General features: G+C 48.9%; 1 protein-coding gene across 2 annotated transcripts in view; it reads left to right on the top strand.

The window, feature by feature from the left end:
• The first annotated feature begins 604 nt into the window (after window positions 1–604).
• The window catches only part of TSPAN2 (tetraspanin 2), a 61,106-nt gene continuing 46,299 nt past the window's right edge, over window positions 605–15,411 (top strand). For both annotated transcript variants that reach the window (XR_007154802.1, XM_047871118.1), the window contains exon 1: window positions 605–753. Coding sequence is in view for 1 of the 2 variants with exons in the window: in XM_047871118.1 (XP_047727074.1) it covers window positions 685–753 (69 nt within the window). In the remaining variant the exon portion in view is untranslated. The remainder of the gene's footprint in view (window positions 754–15,411) is intronic.

Genomic DNA, 15,411 nt, shown 5'->3' on the forward strand with positions numbered 1-15,411 from the left:
AGGGTGGGGAGCCATCAGGGCGCAGGGTAACCGCATCCCGCGCCTTCTGCCAGTTCTTGCCTATTAAGGTAAGAGTTCTCGGAGGAATGCGGGAGCGACCGAAGCGGGGGGATCCCCAGAAGGGGCCCCGCGGCCGGTGCGCTCGCCCGGCGCCGGGGGAGCACAGCCCGGGTACTGCCAGCTTCAGGGCGGCCCCGGGTCCTACTTTTCTCTTCTGCCCGAGGCCACCTTCCTAGGTTTCCACAGCCACCGGGGCCGCGTCCTCATTCTCAACCGTCACCGCAGGCCTCAAATGAGTCTCTGCACAGGGCGCTGATTAAATGGGTCTCCGGTCCCCAGCGGACGCTCCTACCCGTCAGATGCCCGCAGAAGCACCGAGAGCGCTGCGCCCGCGGGGCCCCGCAACCGAGGGACGATCCCGCGCAGCGGGGGCACAGCGGAGGACGCGTCCTTCCGGCCTTCGGCTCTCCGCCCCCTCTGCGCCCCCACCCCACGCCAGTCTCTCGGGGTCCCCTAGGGCCCGCTCCAGCCCCGCGCCGGGCGCAGGCCCCGCCCCACCGCCCCGCCCCCCGCAGGCCCCGCCCACGGCCCCTCGCGCTCCGCCCCCTCCCCGCCGGCTCCCGCCGCTCCCGGCGCTCCGAGCGCGGGCCTGGGGACTCGGGATCCCGCCGCCGGGGCCGCAGCATGGGGCGCTTCCGCGGGGGCCTGCGATGCATCAAGTACCTGCTGCTCGGCTTCAACCTGCTCTTCTGGGTGAGACCCGGAGCCCGGAGGGCCGGGCAGGGGAGGGGCCGGGCGGGGGCGCGGGGCCAGGGTCCCCGGGGAGCTGGCCTTTGCGGCGTCCGAGCCGGGCTCCTGAAGGCTGGGTGTTCAAACAGGCGGAGGTGTGGAAGAGGCAGACAAAGAGGGAGGGGGGAATAAAAGGGGAGGGATGGAGGGGAAGGAAGCACAGAGGGAGGGAGAGGTTGAGCAACAAGAAACGGTGAGGGGGGGGGGACACCTTGTGGATCTTACCTTTGAGGAACCTCTGCCTCAGCTGGTGACTCCAGATGCGGGGACACCAGCCCCTCTTCACCTCACCTCCTGAGGAGTGGGTCCCCCCAGCCTTCAGGGCACTCACCCCTTCTTGCTCTCCCTTTCTACCGCAGCGGGGGCCTGGCCAGGGAGCTGGAAGAGAACCCCCCCCCCCTCTCCGGGCCCAGGAGGGGCTGCCGGGGGTGGTGCCCCAAAGGGCGTGTGTGGAGACACCACCTGGCGAGGATGGTTTTGTTTAGGAAATTGGGGGTAGGAGTGAAAATGGTATGGGGGGGGTCGTCCTTATTCTGGGTGTTAGAAGAGGGTACCACGGACTGGGAGGGGGTGGTGGTGCTCTTCTGCGAAGCGTAGGGACGGAAGAGAGGGGCTTGCAAAGGGCATCGGCATCTCCCCACAACCCCTAGCCCGCAGCCTCTGCTAAATACCACAGATGATCTCATTCAACTTTGCATTGAACCAGCATTCCCCGGATTAGTGGTTCACAGAGAGATAGGGCCATGCCCCTGGTCTCCTATATTATTGGGACGAGGTCAGGGCCAGACCATCCCTAGATCCCCGGCTATCCTGTCTCAGGCCCTGGAGGACAAGGTCTAAAAATTGTTTTCTCTGCACGTTCCTGCTTGGGCTTTCTCAAGAAACTGTCAGTTAGTATCACTGCTCTGTTAGACCCTGGGGGAAAATAAAAATCTTGTTTTGGGTGAACAGGTTCTTAAAGCTGGGGTGTTGGGTTGGGGGGGGGGGGGAGCAGCAGTGGCCTGGGTGCTTTGAAACAGCCAGGAAGGAAGAGGATGGTGATTGTCCTATGGGCTCTGGGGAGTCGGTCTTCCCATGGCTGCAACTAATTAATTATTGAGTGATGGGCTCTGCTCATGTCTGCCAACCCATTAGCCCAGATGGCTGGGTGACTTCAGCAACTGCAGCCTCTCAGAAGACAAGTTACCAGGCTCAGCATCCTGCAGCAGGGGAAGGTGTGAAGGAGGCACCCCAAAGACAGCCCCTGAATTTTAAAAATACACATGGTTTTTGTATCCCAGGCATTTACACTCAGCCTACTGTAGGGAGGGACATTTCTAAAGGCCCTTTATGTTGTGCTTTTTAATAGTGTGGCTTAATTTCAAAAGCTGTTAATTATAGATGTCATGCTTGGGTGACACCCTTCGCTCTCGCTGCTTGCAAATTCAAAACAAGTTTCATATCAGCCTTAGAAGGAATTCTCGGGCTGGGCTCAGTGCTTACTTAGTGCCTGATGTTATGCCAGCCCTTCCAGGGATAAGAGGAAGCATTTCTTGAATGTTTTCTGTGTGTCAGGGACAGTGCTAAGCACATTGCATTCATTATTACACCTAATCCTCACAACAGTCCTCACGTGTATAATATTGCTATCCCCATTTTTACAGTTGAAGAAAGAGGCTCAAATAGGTTGACTTGCCCAAGGTCAAATAGCTAGTGAGTGGCAGAGGCAGGACTCGAACTCCTAAACACTGTGGTACATCACACTCCTAAGCAGGGGTTCTCAGAGAGTGGTTCCTAGACCAGCAGCATCAGCATTTCCTTAGAACTTGTCAGAAATGCACTTTCTCAGCTCCATTCTAGGCCTGCTGAAGCAGGAACTCTGGGGGAGGGACCCAGCAATCTATTTTAGCAAGCCTTCTAGGTAATTCTGATGCATGCTTGAGTTTGAGAACCACTGTTAAACAATTATTAAATAAGTATTATAAAGCTCATTTATCACATATAAATATAAATTAATATGTATAATTTGTCAATATAAAATGCTGTTCCCTAAGTTTGCTAATGTTGTTAAGGAAACAAGCCCAATGCATATAGAACAACAAGTTAATAAGTATATAATCAAGCGAAAAGTTCACACTTCTGGCCATAAGCACAGTAAAGAAGGGAAGTAGGAACGAAGTGATGTTTGAGCGTCTACCATGTGTTAGCTACTGGGGTTAGTCGTGACCTTTTATATGTATGATCTAATTAAGGAGTTCAGAGAAAGGATCACAGCAATAGTGAGGAGTCAGGACTCTTGTCCTGAAGAATAGGGTGCTTAAGCTGAACCCCGAAGGACTGTTGAATGAAGGTAGGCAAGGCAAGGGAGCGATGCCACCATCCAGTCTGACAAAGCGGTCAGGCTTGAGTGCAGAGATCCCAGGCAGAGTGTGCTTGAGTAAGCTATTCTCATCTCTAAGAGTCTGTTTTCTCGTCCATACTATTGAGGTAACGGGGTTGTCAGGAGGATTAAAAGGAAATGTGTAAAGCGCCTGACCTCCTCTTCCTATGAGTCTAGTACGTAGTAAGTGCTCAAAAAGCGTTGTTATTAGTGCAGACAGGAAGCATTCGATAAAAATTAGCTCTCTTTCCCGAGTCCCGTGATTTGGGGGAATAGCCTGTCTGTTTGCCAAATGGCTTGCAGCTTGTCTTTGTTTTAGGATAACTACATGTTATCTTCTCAATTCGTACTCACGAATTTGGAGCGCTAGAACTCGGAGTGCTCAGAGAGCAGGAGTTTTTTGTTTGTTTTGTTTTTATGTCTTGTTCACAGTTGCACCTCCAGTGCCTAGAACAGAACCCAGCACGCAGGAGCCGCTCAATGAATAGTCTGTAGAATGAATTCATGAATCTGCAGGTTAGAGGACGTGGTACAAATAACCTTTCCAGTTTGCACAGATAATCAATGATCGACTTTATCTGGACGACTGAGCCTATCTCTTCCCGCTCATTACCTGCTAATTTGTTCTCTCTCGGGCAGATTGAGCCCAGGACAGGGGCAGGGATGGGTGCGGGTGGTATGGGGTCTTCCTCTCTCCCAACTCCATGGGAGGGTGGGGACTGTGGGTCTCGGAGCAGCAGCAGTTACAAGAGGCCTTCCCAGGTCCTCTACACGCACAACCACAGGGAAACGGCCAGCTGAAACCAGTACATAATGATTTAGGGGAAAATGAGTGTTTGGGATAAATTATCTAGATGTCTACCTTCACTGTAACTGAGGGAACCTGATTCCAGAAAAGCCCCACCCTCGTTTCTGAAGTTGGAGGGGTTTGTGGGGAGGTTGGGGAATGGGCAGAGGGTGGGGGCCAGTTTTCCTGGAAGGCTGGGCTTTAACTGTGATATTCAAGTGTAATATTGCCACACACTGTTGGATGTTTGGGTGTCTGCCCCTCTGAGATAGAAGGTCCCCCTCGGGGACTACACTCTCTTTCCTATCAGGCCTTCAACAGAAGGCAGGCGAGGAGGTAGGGGTGGGTGTGTTCTGTGATCTGCAATTTGACAAATCAATTTGCAGCCTCCTCTGGCAGTTTGGTTTAAGTAAGCCTCCCCAGGCTGTGCTCCTGATTTTATAAACATTCAGCTAGATCCTGCCAGAGCCAGCACAGCACTGCCTGGCCCAGGGCCGCTGACTGTATTCACCACTGAATTTTTAAAAACAGAAGTACAGCCTAGCCATGAACCCCACCAAATTCATGTCTGTTATCATGGTCGATGTCTAACATGGAACCCCTCCCAACATCCGTCATGTCTAAATTCGGACACTGCAATCAGATAGCACAGTATATTCCCATGCCTTTCACTGAAATCACCTTTATTTTTTTCTTCTGTTGCATAGCAATATAAACAAAACACCACAGTCCACCACACTGCATATGTTGGTTTCAAGAAAAACCTGGGCGCTGTTTATTCCTTGGTTTATTGTTGTACGCTCAGCGTTTTCCTATCATTGTGCTATACCGAGCAACTTGGTGTTAGCGACCGACAGGAAGCAGGACTGCTCATTGTTGAAAGTCACATGCCATATATGGCTTGTCTGAAGTTTCTCTCCTTTCCTTCTCACCACTATTCATGCAGCGTTGGGGTTTCAGTTGGTGATGTCTAGCAGGTGCTGTTGGGAAAGACTGTGTCCCGTGGGCTGGGGAGTAAAACATATTTGACCCTACTGAAGCTTACACAGGTTGCCTCCTCCACTTTGTCAAATTGAATTCAAACAGCGACTTCAGAGCTACCACCTGTTCAGAACACTGGTTTAGAAAAATACCTGAAGAAAGTATTCTTTGGCATCCACCCAAAAGCTAGACCACCCCAGAAGGCAGACAGGAATTTCCTTGGCCTTCTTGTAGGATAGTCTTTGTTTCTGATTTCTGTCTAGGGGGGGAAGATAGCAGTGGAGGCCAGCCTCCCCTAACGTGGACAAGAGGGGCCTAGCGTTGCTGGAGGGGGCAAGGAGTCTATGACAGGGCCAGTGCGTGGAGGCTAGAGGTATAGTGCCAGTAGTCGGGTAGACCTCGGACAGGTCCAGGCAGTATGGCCATTCAAATCCAGGAACTCAAAGCCAGGAAGGTGGATACTGGCATCACACTGCCTGGGGTTGTTCTTGCCTGTATTATTTACTAACTAGGGGACTTTGGACAAGTTGTTCAACCTCTTTGAGCCTCAGTTTTCTCGTCTATAAAATAGACATAATTGAGTACCAACATCCATCTGTGATTTTTGTGCAGATAAAATGAGTTACTATAGGCAAAATAGTAAGTATAGTACGTGTGCATAGGTAACACTCAATAACGTAAGCTATTAGCAGCAGTCATATTTAAGCATTAGAAGTACAAGTAGAAACCAGAATCCAAGAGGTTCATAAAGGTAAAGAGAAGTGACAGATAGGTGGCCTAGGTCCAACCTGACCAACTAAAAGGGCAAGAGTTTCATAGCTTCCGAAAGGCACGGAGTCCAAAAGTCAGATGTCCTCCTCTGTAGTTACTCAGGAGACATATGCTGACGACCTACTGTGTGCCCGGCACCCTGCCAAGTGCTTGGGCATTCAAAAATGATTAAGACACAGTCCTTGACCTTGAGACGCTCATGCCTCTATGTTAGCGCTCCATTTTCCCTTTCACTGTGGCTTATTTCCTCTCTAGTGTCTTTGCTCCTCGAGGGCAGTGACTGTTTCTTGCTGGGATCCTCCTTTGTCTCTCGGCACCTAGAAGAGGTTCAGCGGTCACTGGCAAAGCTCTGGCCAACAGGACTACGTTCACTGATGGCAGCACAAGGGCTGCCTGTTTGTGCCCTGCTCTCCCTCTCTACTGCCAAGGGGAAGGCTTTGAGAAGCGATGGGAAAGCCTTTGGTGATTGCCGCCCCTCTAACTTCAGTGTGTCTGCAAATCATTGGAAGATCTTGTCCAAATATCCACTTTGCTCAGTAGGTCTGCATCTCTAACAAGCCTCCCAGTGATGCTGATGCTGCTGGTCTAGGGAATACACTTTGGTTTAGATGTGGCCTGAAGAGGTCAAAGACCTCCTGGTGGTTGTCATTTCTGAACGGGGCAGAGAGTACCCTTTGTTTTGGCTTCCTTATGGCATTTCTCTTAGAAGACTTTTTTTTTTTTCTCACATTAAGACTTGATGGTTTCTAGAATTACCCAGTGACCCTGTGTCCATTGTTCACTTCATTTCACTGTGCAATTCTAGAACATGCATGCAATATCCTTATGTCTCCAACCATGTGTGACAAAAAAGAACATAACCTCCATCCCCTACGTTAATATTGACCATTAGCATCACAACAGGGCTGTTCTCCTGAAGTAAGTGATGCTGTACTGACCACTGAGGCAAATCACATCATGGTTGCTAAAGAATTCAGAGAAGGAATTGAGGAAGAAGCAGGTAAAATGAGAATATCCGATTGGCTGAGAGCATATCTTACAGATGAGTAAGGGTTACCTTGGCCGGCCTTTTTCATCCTTTTTGGATTTAATTGGACACAAAAATAATAATGCTAATTAACATTCATATGATGTTTTAGTTTACAAAATGCTTTCACATGCCTTGTCCCATTTGATCACAAATTGCAGCGGGCCCATGACAAAATGTAATTATCCCCATTTTACAGATGTGGAAGCCGAGAGTCAGGTCCAGTATATGAGAGGCCGGAGAGAGGTTGAGAACATGACTGATCAGTTTAAGACAGAGGAAAAGCAAGATGGGAATCGAGAAAGGGTATATATGTATCAAGAGACAGTTTTTAAACTTAATTTCAGGAGTAAAACCTTGAGGAAGAATAGTAAGCATTATATAAATGTAAGCTGTGTGCCGCTGCTTTCCTGAGCGCATTTTCTACATTAGCTCCTTAAATCCTCACTCCAATCTCCGAAATAGCAGCTCTTGTTACCCCTAGTTTGCACAGGAGGAGACAGAGGTGCAGACACTTTAAGAGACTTGGCGGGGACTCCGAGCCAGCCAGCGACAGAGCTAGGTTTCCGTGTGTGGCCCCAGACTCTCTGGTGTCAACCACTCTAAGTCTGCAGACCAGCAGGAGAGAAGGTTGGAGCTGTGATGAACGTGTGCATTCCAATATGGTGACCGTGCTACTAACCATATGTGGCGACTCAGATTTAAATTAGTTAGTATTAAAAGAGACTTAATATTCAGCTCCCCAGTCACAGTAACCCCATGTCAAGTGCTTGATAACCATAGGGGGCTAGTGGCTACAATACTGGACAGCACAGAGAGGGAACATCTATATTCACATCACTGGGAAAAGTTCTATTGGATAGCTCTAGCCTAAGTATAGTTATTCTTTCTCTCTACACCATTTTTTCTGTTTATCTCTCATTAGGTCTTATAAAACTAAAGAGAGAGGGGAAGTATAGTTTCTAGAAAGGGGCACTGACGTCTGGAGTATCGGATGATTGAGAAAACTCAAGGGGATTCTAGCTATCCTGGAAAGAGCATAGAGCTAAAATAAAAGTGAGGGGAGACAGGTAGCAGAAGACTTAGCTATTGGTACTATGGGACTGGTGTTTCCTACCTTGAGTAGGATTCAGTTTTCAGTTTGACTGTATGTAGTAACATTAGCACGTCTACCACCATAATGACACTAAGTGCCACTCCCACTCCTAACACTCACTCCCTCTCCTAAGTGTGAACCGTGAACTCATTTAACCTCTTGGGGAGGAACTGTTATTACCTCCACTTTGCAGATGAGGAAGCTGAGGGTTAGAGGGATCAGGTGTCTTGCTCAAGATCACAGACTAGTAAGTGACAGAGCCTGATTCCAATCTAGGATGCCTAGAACCTCCGCCTGTCGACACCGCAGCACTATATGGTGGATGTTTTTGTTATGATCCAGCCTGAGGGCATCGCTATGCAGTCAGAATACTCAGAAGCGGTAGAATTTTCAAGAAGAATCGTTGGCAGTGTTCCCAAGTGCGTGCCAAGCCCCGTCCTCCCCATTGTAATGGTGGTTGGGAAAGAGTCAGCTTATAAACTGGGGCACGGAAGTTGGGCGAGGATGGCAAAGCCCCCTGTGGAGCAGGGCCTGGTGCCCTGAAAGTTGCTGTCACTCGGCCAGGAAGCCCATTTGCTCTCCCTGCACACGCTCGAATCTGTCCGGTCCCCTGTTAATGCCCCAGCGCTGTCTGCCTTCACGGCACAAATGGCTTCTGGCAAAATTGCTGTTAAGTAAAAGCTCTCTAGAACACCAAGCTGGACTTTCAGGATTTCTCCGGGATTCCATCCAAGCTAACTTTTTAATAAACCAGAGCTTTTAGGCTTGTTCCAGTCTGACCTGAGTTCTACCTGAAACATTTATTTCCTCCTGTTGTTTCTCTGTACCATCTAAAACTGGATGGAGAGCATTATCATTGATTGATATTTAAGAATCCTATGTATCTCAAGAATAATTCTTGAGATACCTTGAAAGATATTAGGCTCTAAAACAAATATTGCTTCATGCCCAGTCTTTGCTCATATAAAGCTTGATACAGATGAGATATCACAGTAGGCATTGGAGCCCTCAAGGTATATGTCTACTCAGAGGGTGAGCCTGGGATAAGAGCCAGCCAGGTGTTGTAAGGAGGAAGTCAGAGGATGTAGAAAAGGCCATTACTGTGCTCCTGGGAAGTCATCCGCTAGGTGAGCTAAGGCAGACAGCGGATTTCATTCACTTCAGTGACTTGGTTGGATGTTAGTTCTGTATTTGATCTTCCCTTGATGAAGCCATCTGCTCACTGGAATCATTAGCCAGCAGTCTGTGATATTTGTGTTGCTGTCAAAGACAACTATACGGCCATCACCTTTCTCCTAATCCTTGCTGATCCTTCCCCCCCTCCTCCTTTGCCCTGTATCTCTTTAGAGACAAGGCGTTGTGTAGAACCACTGAGTCAATGCAACACACTTTCCAGCACCTGTCTTGTATCTGCTTTGGGGTGGAGGAAAGCTCCACCCCAGGTTAGTTTCCTTCTCCTGTCCCCGGGGTGACCCAGCACTTCCACACTGCCTCCCACGCAATGCCATGCCGGTTGAGCCACACAAGTTAACTTCCTAATGACCTAAACAAGCACAAGAAGGTGTGTTTGGCTCAAATCTATAACCCGGCATTCTTTCCAGAGAGGACATGCTCCTGACTCTGTCGCGATGTTGATTACAAAACATTACCATCAGTGCAGAGAATTCAACATGGATTGGTTTTAAAATATATCCTTACCCGGAGGCAGTCTTTCGGGAATTTCTGAAGCACGAGCTTGTTCTAATGAAACCGTTATGAGAAAAATAATAGGGAAAATCAGAAACCCTGGTATCTAACCGGCACGTTTCCAAGCTAACATACACTGCTGCAGCCCTGCCTCCCCGTTACACCTCACCTGCTCCGGATGTCAGGGCAAAGGCAGCGAGCTTCCTCAGGTCTCCTGTGGCCTTTGGCTCTTGGGCTTCTTCTGACAAAATCCTCGATTTTGGGAAAGTGCTGCCTGCCTCCTGTCACTGAATAAGGGGATGAAAATCTTGGGAGCTGGCTTTCCTCCTTGAGAAAATTAGTGTCACCGTCCAGAGCAAATGTGCTTCTGACGTTTGCCTGCTGAAAGGATGAAACTCCATTACCCTTATGGTATCATAATGTGGTTTGCAATCACATCAAAACTGTGAGTGCTCATTACGTGATTCCATCCGGGATGAGAACTGCCCCCGAGCTTAAAAGCTTTTAATGGAAACTCTGGGGTTCAAGTGTCATTTCCAGCTTTGCGTGACTTCATCCCAAAGAAGAGATTTGCAGATGAGTTGGGTTGTGGGCGCACATGGGGTTCACCCTGGAGAAGCAAGAATACAAAATTGCTTTGGTTCGGTCTTTCATTCGAGTCCTTGATTGCTGCTCTAATTGCATTCATATGTCCCTGCCTGTAAAAGGCGTGTGGAGATGTACCCTGTGTCCACGCATGAGGGGACGGCACACATCCGCACAGGCTTAGGAAACACGGAAGTCGATAACTACCTGCGCTGGTTTTGTTTTGGTTTTCTGTGGAAAGTGTTTTGCTGAGTATATTCAGCAGTGTGTTCACACAGTGCCTTCCAAGGTGTCTGCACAGTGTTTCCCAGGCTCAGATGTTTTTGAAAATAGTATTTTGCAAAGTATTCCCTTGGGGGGCAATCATTCCTGTCAGCCTGTCTTAGTCAAGTCAGGTTGCCATAAAAAAAATACCATAGATTGGCTTAAACAACAGAAATTTATTTCTTACGATTCTGGAGGCTTGGAAAGTCAAGATCAAGGTATTGGCCGATTGGGCTCTTGGTGAAAGCTTTTTCTTCCTGGAAATCAGATGGCTGCCTTCTCACTGTGTCCTCACATGGCAGAGAGAGAGAGAGAGAGACAGAGAGGGAGAGTGCAGGCTCTAGGGTCTCTTATAAAGGAATCCCATCATGGGGCTCTCACCATCATGACCCCATCTAAACCTGATCATCCCTCAAAGGCCGCACCTCCAAATATCATCACACTGCGGGTAGGGCTTCAGCATATGAATCTGGGTGGTGGTGGAGGACACAGTTCAGTCCACAGCACAGCCTAAATGGTAACCTTGTGAAGGCCCTCCACTCTTGCACTTAACAGATGTCTGTTGGGAGCCTGCTCTACAAGGCTGAGGGGTAAATCAACATACACCCTGTCCCTACCCTCATGCAGCTCAGGCCTTAGTTTTTTTCAATGCCAGAAATATTTACAACGGATTATGTTTTTAATGTTTATTTATTTTGAGAGAGACAGAGCGGGGACGGGCAGAGAGAGAGAGGGAGAGAGACAGAGAATCCCAAGCAGGCCCCGCCATGTCAGCAGAGACCACACACGAGGCTCGATCCCAAGACTGTGAGATCATTGACTTGAGCCAAAATCAAGAGTCAGGCACTTAACCAACTGAGCTACCCAGGCACCTCTGAATTCCAGAAATATTTACATAGAAGTGGTTACATGAGACATGAAGGAAAATACATACGCAGGCCAGCGTAGGTTTCCCAGAGGAAGTGACAAGAGAGCTGATAGCTGGGGGGTGGGGACGGGGGGGGGGGGCAAGTTGGGGAGCTCAGGGGAGGGGGAGGGGAGGAGAAGGGGGGAGAGGGGAGGAGAGGGGAGGAGAGCTTTCTAAGCTAAAGAAACAGCAAGAGAGTAAGCGGAGGCCCTCAAGTGTGAGGAGGAATTGAAACTGTGTCTCCCATATAGGTGAAAAAATATGTACTGAGAACTTCCCCAAGTGAAGCTTTTTTTACCCAAATAGGGGGCTTTCTGCTGGGTTTAGTTATCAGATAGCAGAGTAGCATGTATTTGCTTTTTATGATCAAGGTTTGGCTGGCTGCCTCTGGGTGTGGGTGTGGGTGCGGGTGGGGGTGGGAAGCTGGGCAGCCCCGGGCACCAGGGTCTGGGGAGTGATCTTTGCATTTTCGCATCTCAGCACAGCCCGCTTTCCAACTTAGTGCCTTTCAAAGAACCATGTTTGTGATCCATGAAATCTTTATTTTCTTTAAGTGAAAAAAAAATGTCCTCAAGATGGAACATTTCATCAGCAATCCTAGGAAAGTAGAAATAAATACAGCAAAATAAAATTGAAATCCTTTGACAAGTTCTGCTTTGTGCCAGATGATCTGTTTCTGACAGATAGCCATTCCTTAAAGGAAACTTTTTGCTCGTCCACTTTCTTAAATGCTTTCTGAGCAGGTCTGGAGACCTCTCCGCTGCTACTTCAGTTTTAGAACACAAACTGCCTTCTTTAAAGACATATGCTTACAATTTGCAACTTTGTGTCCTGCAAACGCTCTGGACTATGGTTAGATACTGAAACCACTTGCCTGTGAAGATGCATAATATAGTTGTATCTGGTGACCCCCGATTTAATGACATGGATGTATATGTCACTGTTCTCTTCACTGTTACCTTTTTTCCCCTATTTGATTCCTGTCCTCTTTTTAAATGGTGGGCACACTTTTGCCCTCAAAATTCTGTTTCATCACATTCTCTGAGTTCGTAATGCACATTTGGTCCTCAGAAAAGAAATGTGACACAAAGGATAATGATATCTGGCATGTTCTCATGGGCTGGTTCTGTGATTGAATTCTTACCTGCAAGGTTTGTGTCTGTTGTGGACCACCCGGGAACCAGCTTCTCCATGAGCCCCTGAGATCCTCCGGAGAAGGAACTAGGTCTTCCTTTCCTATGAATCTTTGGCTCCTGGCTCACAATAGATGTTCAATAAATGTTTAAGTGACCAACATCAAAGTCCCACTCATGCTGCTGTAGGAAAACATCTATTCCTAGAAAAAACAACATCTCTAGTGAGAATTACTCCAGAGGCATGAGGATTGGTACGAGTCCTGGACACAGGGGCAGCCCTCAGGAAAGTTCTTTAGTTAGGAGAGTGGATCCTTTGTGGTCCTCACCACTCAACTACATCCACTCTCTAGTGTCCCTGCTCCCTCCTTCAGCCTTCGGGTCTTTATCTCTGGCTTCTCACTGTCTGGCATGAGGAAGCACTCATGCTCCTGATTGTTCCATCAAAATGAGTAGCTCCCATCTCCCCTCCCCTCAAGGCCCTGCCATGGGCTTTCCAAGATGGCAGCAAGCTAAGTAGAAGCCATGGGCCATGCATGGTCTGCCCCAATGTGCTTTTCCAGCCCCAGATTTCTCTCTCTGCCCAACACAGGTTCCAGGTAAGGAAGGAAAGCCTTACCCATGCTGTTCCCTCTGCCTGATATTTGCTCCCCTCTTCCAGTCCTCCCTGGCTCAGTGACTTCCAGCTCATTCTTCAAGTTGTAAATCAAAATGCCTTCTGCAGAACACCAGTTGTCACGCTTTGCTCTGACCCCCCAGGGCAGTGTGACACTCTCCCATGAGCACACTTCCTGCATTACGTTGCATGTGTCCATTCATGGGATTATCTTCCATGTGAGACTGTGAGTCCTGTCTTTCAGCATTGATTTCCTAAAGCCTAGCACATCCCACTGGGACCGCAGTTGATTCCTTGAAAGATGGGAGGAAGGGGAAGGAGGTGAGGGCAGGGGCAAGAGAAGGAAAGGGCGGCCTCATTCCTTGTTTGTTCCAACACTGGCTGAGGTGCATGTTGTGGCTGAGATTAAAAGGAGAAGAGCGGGAAAACGGAGGGTTTGGGCCTAGAAGGGGTTAAAATTTAAGCTTAGTGGGCCTGAAGTCTTCTCCCACATCATTTAGTGAGATGTCTCTTCCTGGGTTTGGGACACACAGAGCAAGGGGACTCACTGACACCTGCCTTGCTCTCTTTGCCCCTGGCTGCACTGGAATTGGGGTGAAGTTTTTCCAATTTAATTCAGTTTGTAGCATGAGTTAGACCAGTCAGAGTCCAGTGATCGGAGTATTACAAGAGCCTTACCGGAATGGTGAGTCTGAAAAAACCAAAGGGCTACGTGGTCTGTGTTGATGTCACTTTCCAAAGCAGCGATCACTGTTGTCACGAGCAACCTCAGGCCTGACTGGTCCTCACCCACGTATTCCTGACACAGCCAGTGGCTATGTGCTGGGAGGATTCCCTCCACACAGTGATGACATTCAGTTAAGCCACAGTTTCCTTGACCCGGGAGGAAACCCGTGTGGTTTGGGGTTGGGGGCGTGGATGAGCAAGCCCAGATTTTTTTCTCCTTGCCCCGTGGCTTTAAATTGCAACTTCTCTTTTAATTTTCCATTATGCAGTGAATACATGTGTGCCAGAAGTGGACAAATGTGTTCCGTCTGAGAGGGTGATCCCAGACAGCAATAAATTAAAGTCTGTGTACAGACATGCCAAAAATGTGGCCGCGTGGTGGGGTGTCCCTGGGACCAGTCACCTCCTCCACAGTCTGCTTGGTGGCTGCAGGCCTTTGGCCTGACGCCTCTGTCAATAGATTTTGCTTTGTATTTGGAAACTGTCTTTCCATCAAGTCGCCGCAGAGGCAAGATGGGAGGGTTGCCTGTGAGGCTTTGCTGGGCACGTCTGTCCCAGGCAGCCTCGGGGAGCTTCTAGGACGGTGTCCTCCCAAGGGCATCATTCTCTTTCCTACACCAGAACAGCAATGACCTCAAAGCTGGTTCCCTCCCAAACTAAAGCACGGCCCAAGAAAAGCCTCCCCGCTCTTTCAGGGTTGAGCAGATAAACTACCCTATAATGCTTAAAAAAAAAAAGAAAGAAAGAAAAGAAACAACATTTTTTTAAAAAAATTTTTTTTTTCAACGTTTATTTATTTTTGGGACAGAGAGAGACAGAGCATGAACGGGGGAGGGTCAGAGAGAGAAGGAGACACAGAATCGGAAACAGGCTCCAGGCTCTGAGCCTTCAGCCCAGAGCCTGACGCAGGGCTCGAACTCACGGACTGCGAGGACCGCGAGATCGTGACCTGGCTGAAGTCGGACGCTTAACCGACTGCGCCACCCAGGCGCCAAGAAACAACATTTTTAAGCTTACGAGAGTCATACATGCTTAATGCACACAACTTAGACGGTAGAGTGGGAAAAAAAAGCCACCCATAATCCCACCTTCAAAGATACATACTGTGACTGTTTTAGCATGACTTCTTTCAATATTTTTCCATGCCATGCTACCCTTTTAAACATGCAAAACCCCTTTTAAAGCTGTCAGACTCCAGGGTGGCTCAGTCCGTTAAGCGTCCGACTTCAGCTCAGGTCATGATCTCTTTCTTGGTCTTGGGAGTTGGAGCCCCACATCGGGCTCTGTGCTGACAGCTCAGAGCCTGGAGCCCGCTTGGGATCTTATGTCTCCCTCTCTCTCTGCCCCTCCCCTGCTCACGGTCTGTCTTTCTCCGTCTTCCAAAAATGAATAAATGCTATAAAAAAAAAACAAAAAGCTGGCAGACTCCAGCTCCCTTAGCTGTCCCTCACATTATCCAATTAGTGCTTTCCCCTAAGTACTGGAAACTTTTACTTATTCCACATGAGAGAGTCCAGCTGGTGGAGCGCTAGCGCCTCTGACTCCCCATGCTCTTCTGAAGAAGCCAGCCACAGAGGGAAGTGGCCTGGAGACAAGGGAAGGACAAAGTCCTTACGTAAGTCCAGCCAGAAAGCCCCAAACGGGAGCACCAGGTCCTTTAGCAGCAGCCCTGCGAAAGGAGGGA

The sequence above is a fragment of the Prionailurus viverrinus genome, chromosome C1 (assembly GCF_022837055.1).
Source record: "Prionailurus viverrinus isolate Anna chromosome C1, UM_Priviv_1.0, whole genome shotgun sequence".
Lineage (NCBI taxonomy): Eukaryota > Metazoa > Chordata > Mammalia > Carnivora > Felidae > Prionailurus > Prionailurus viverrinus.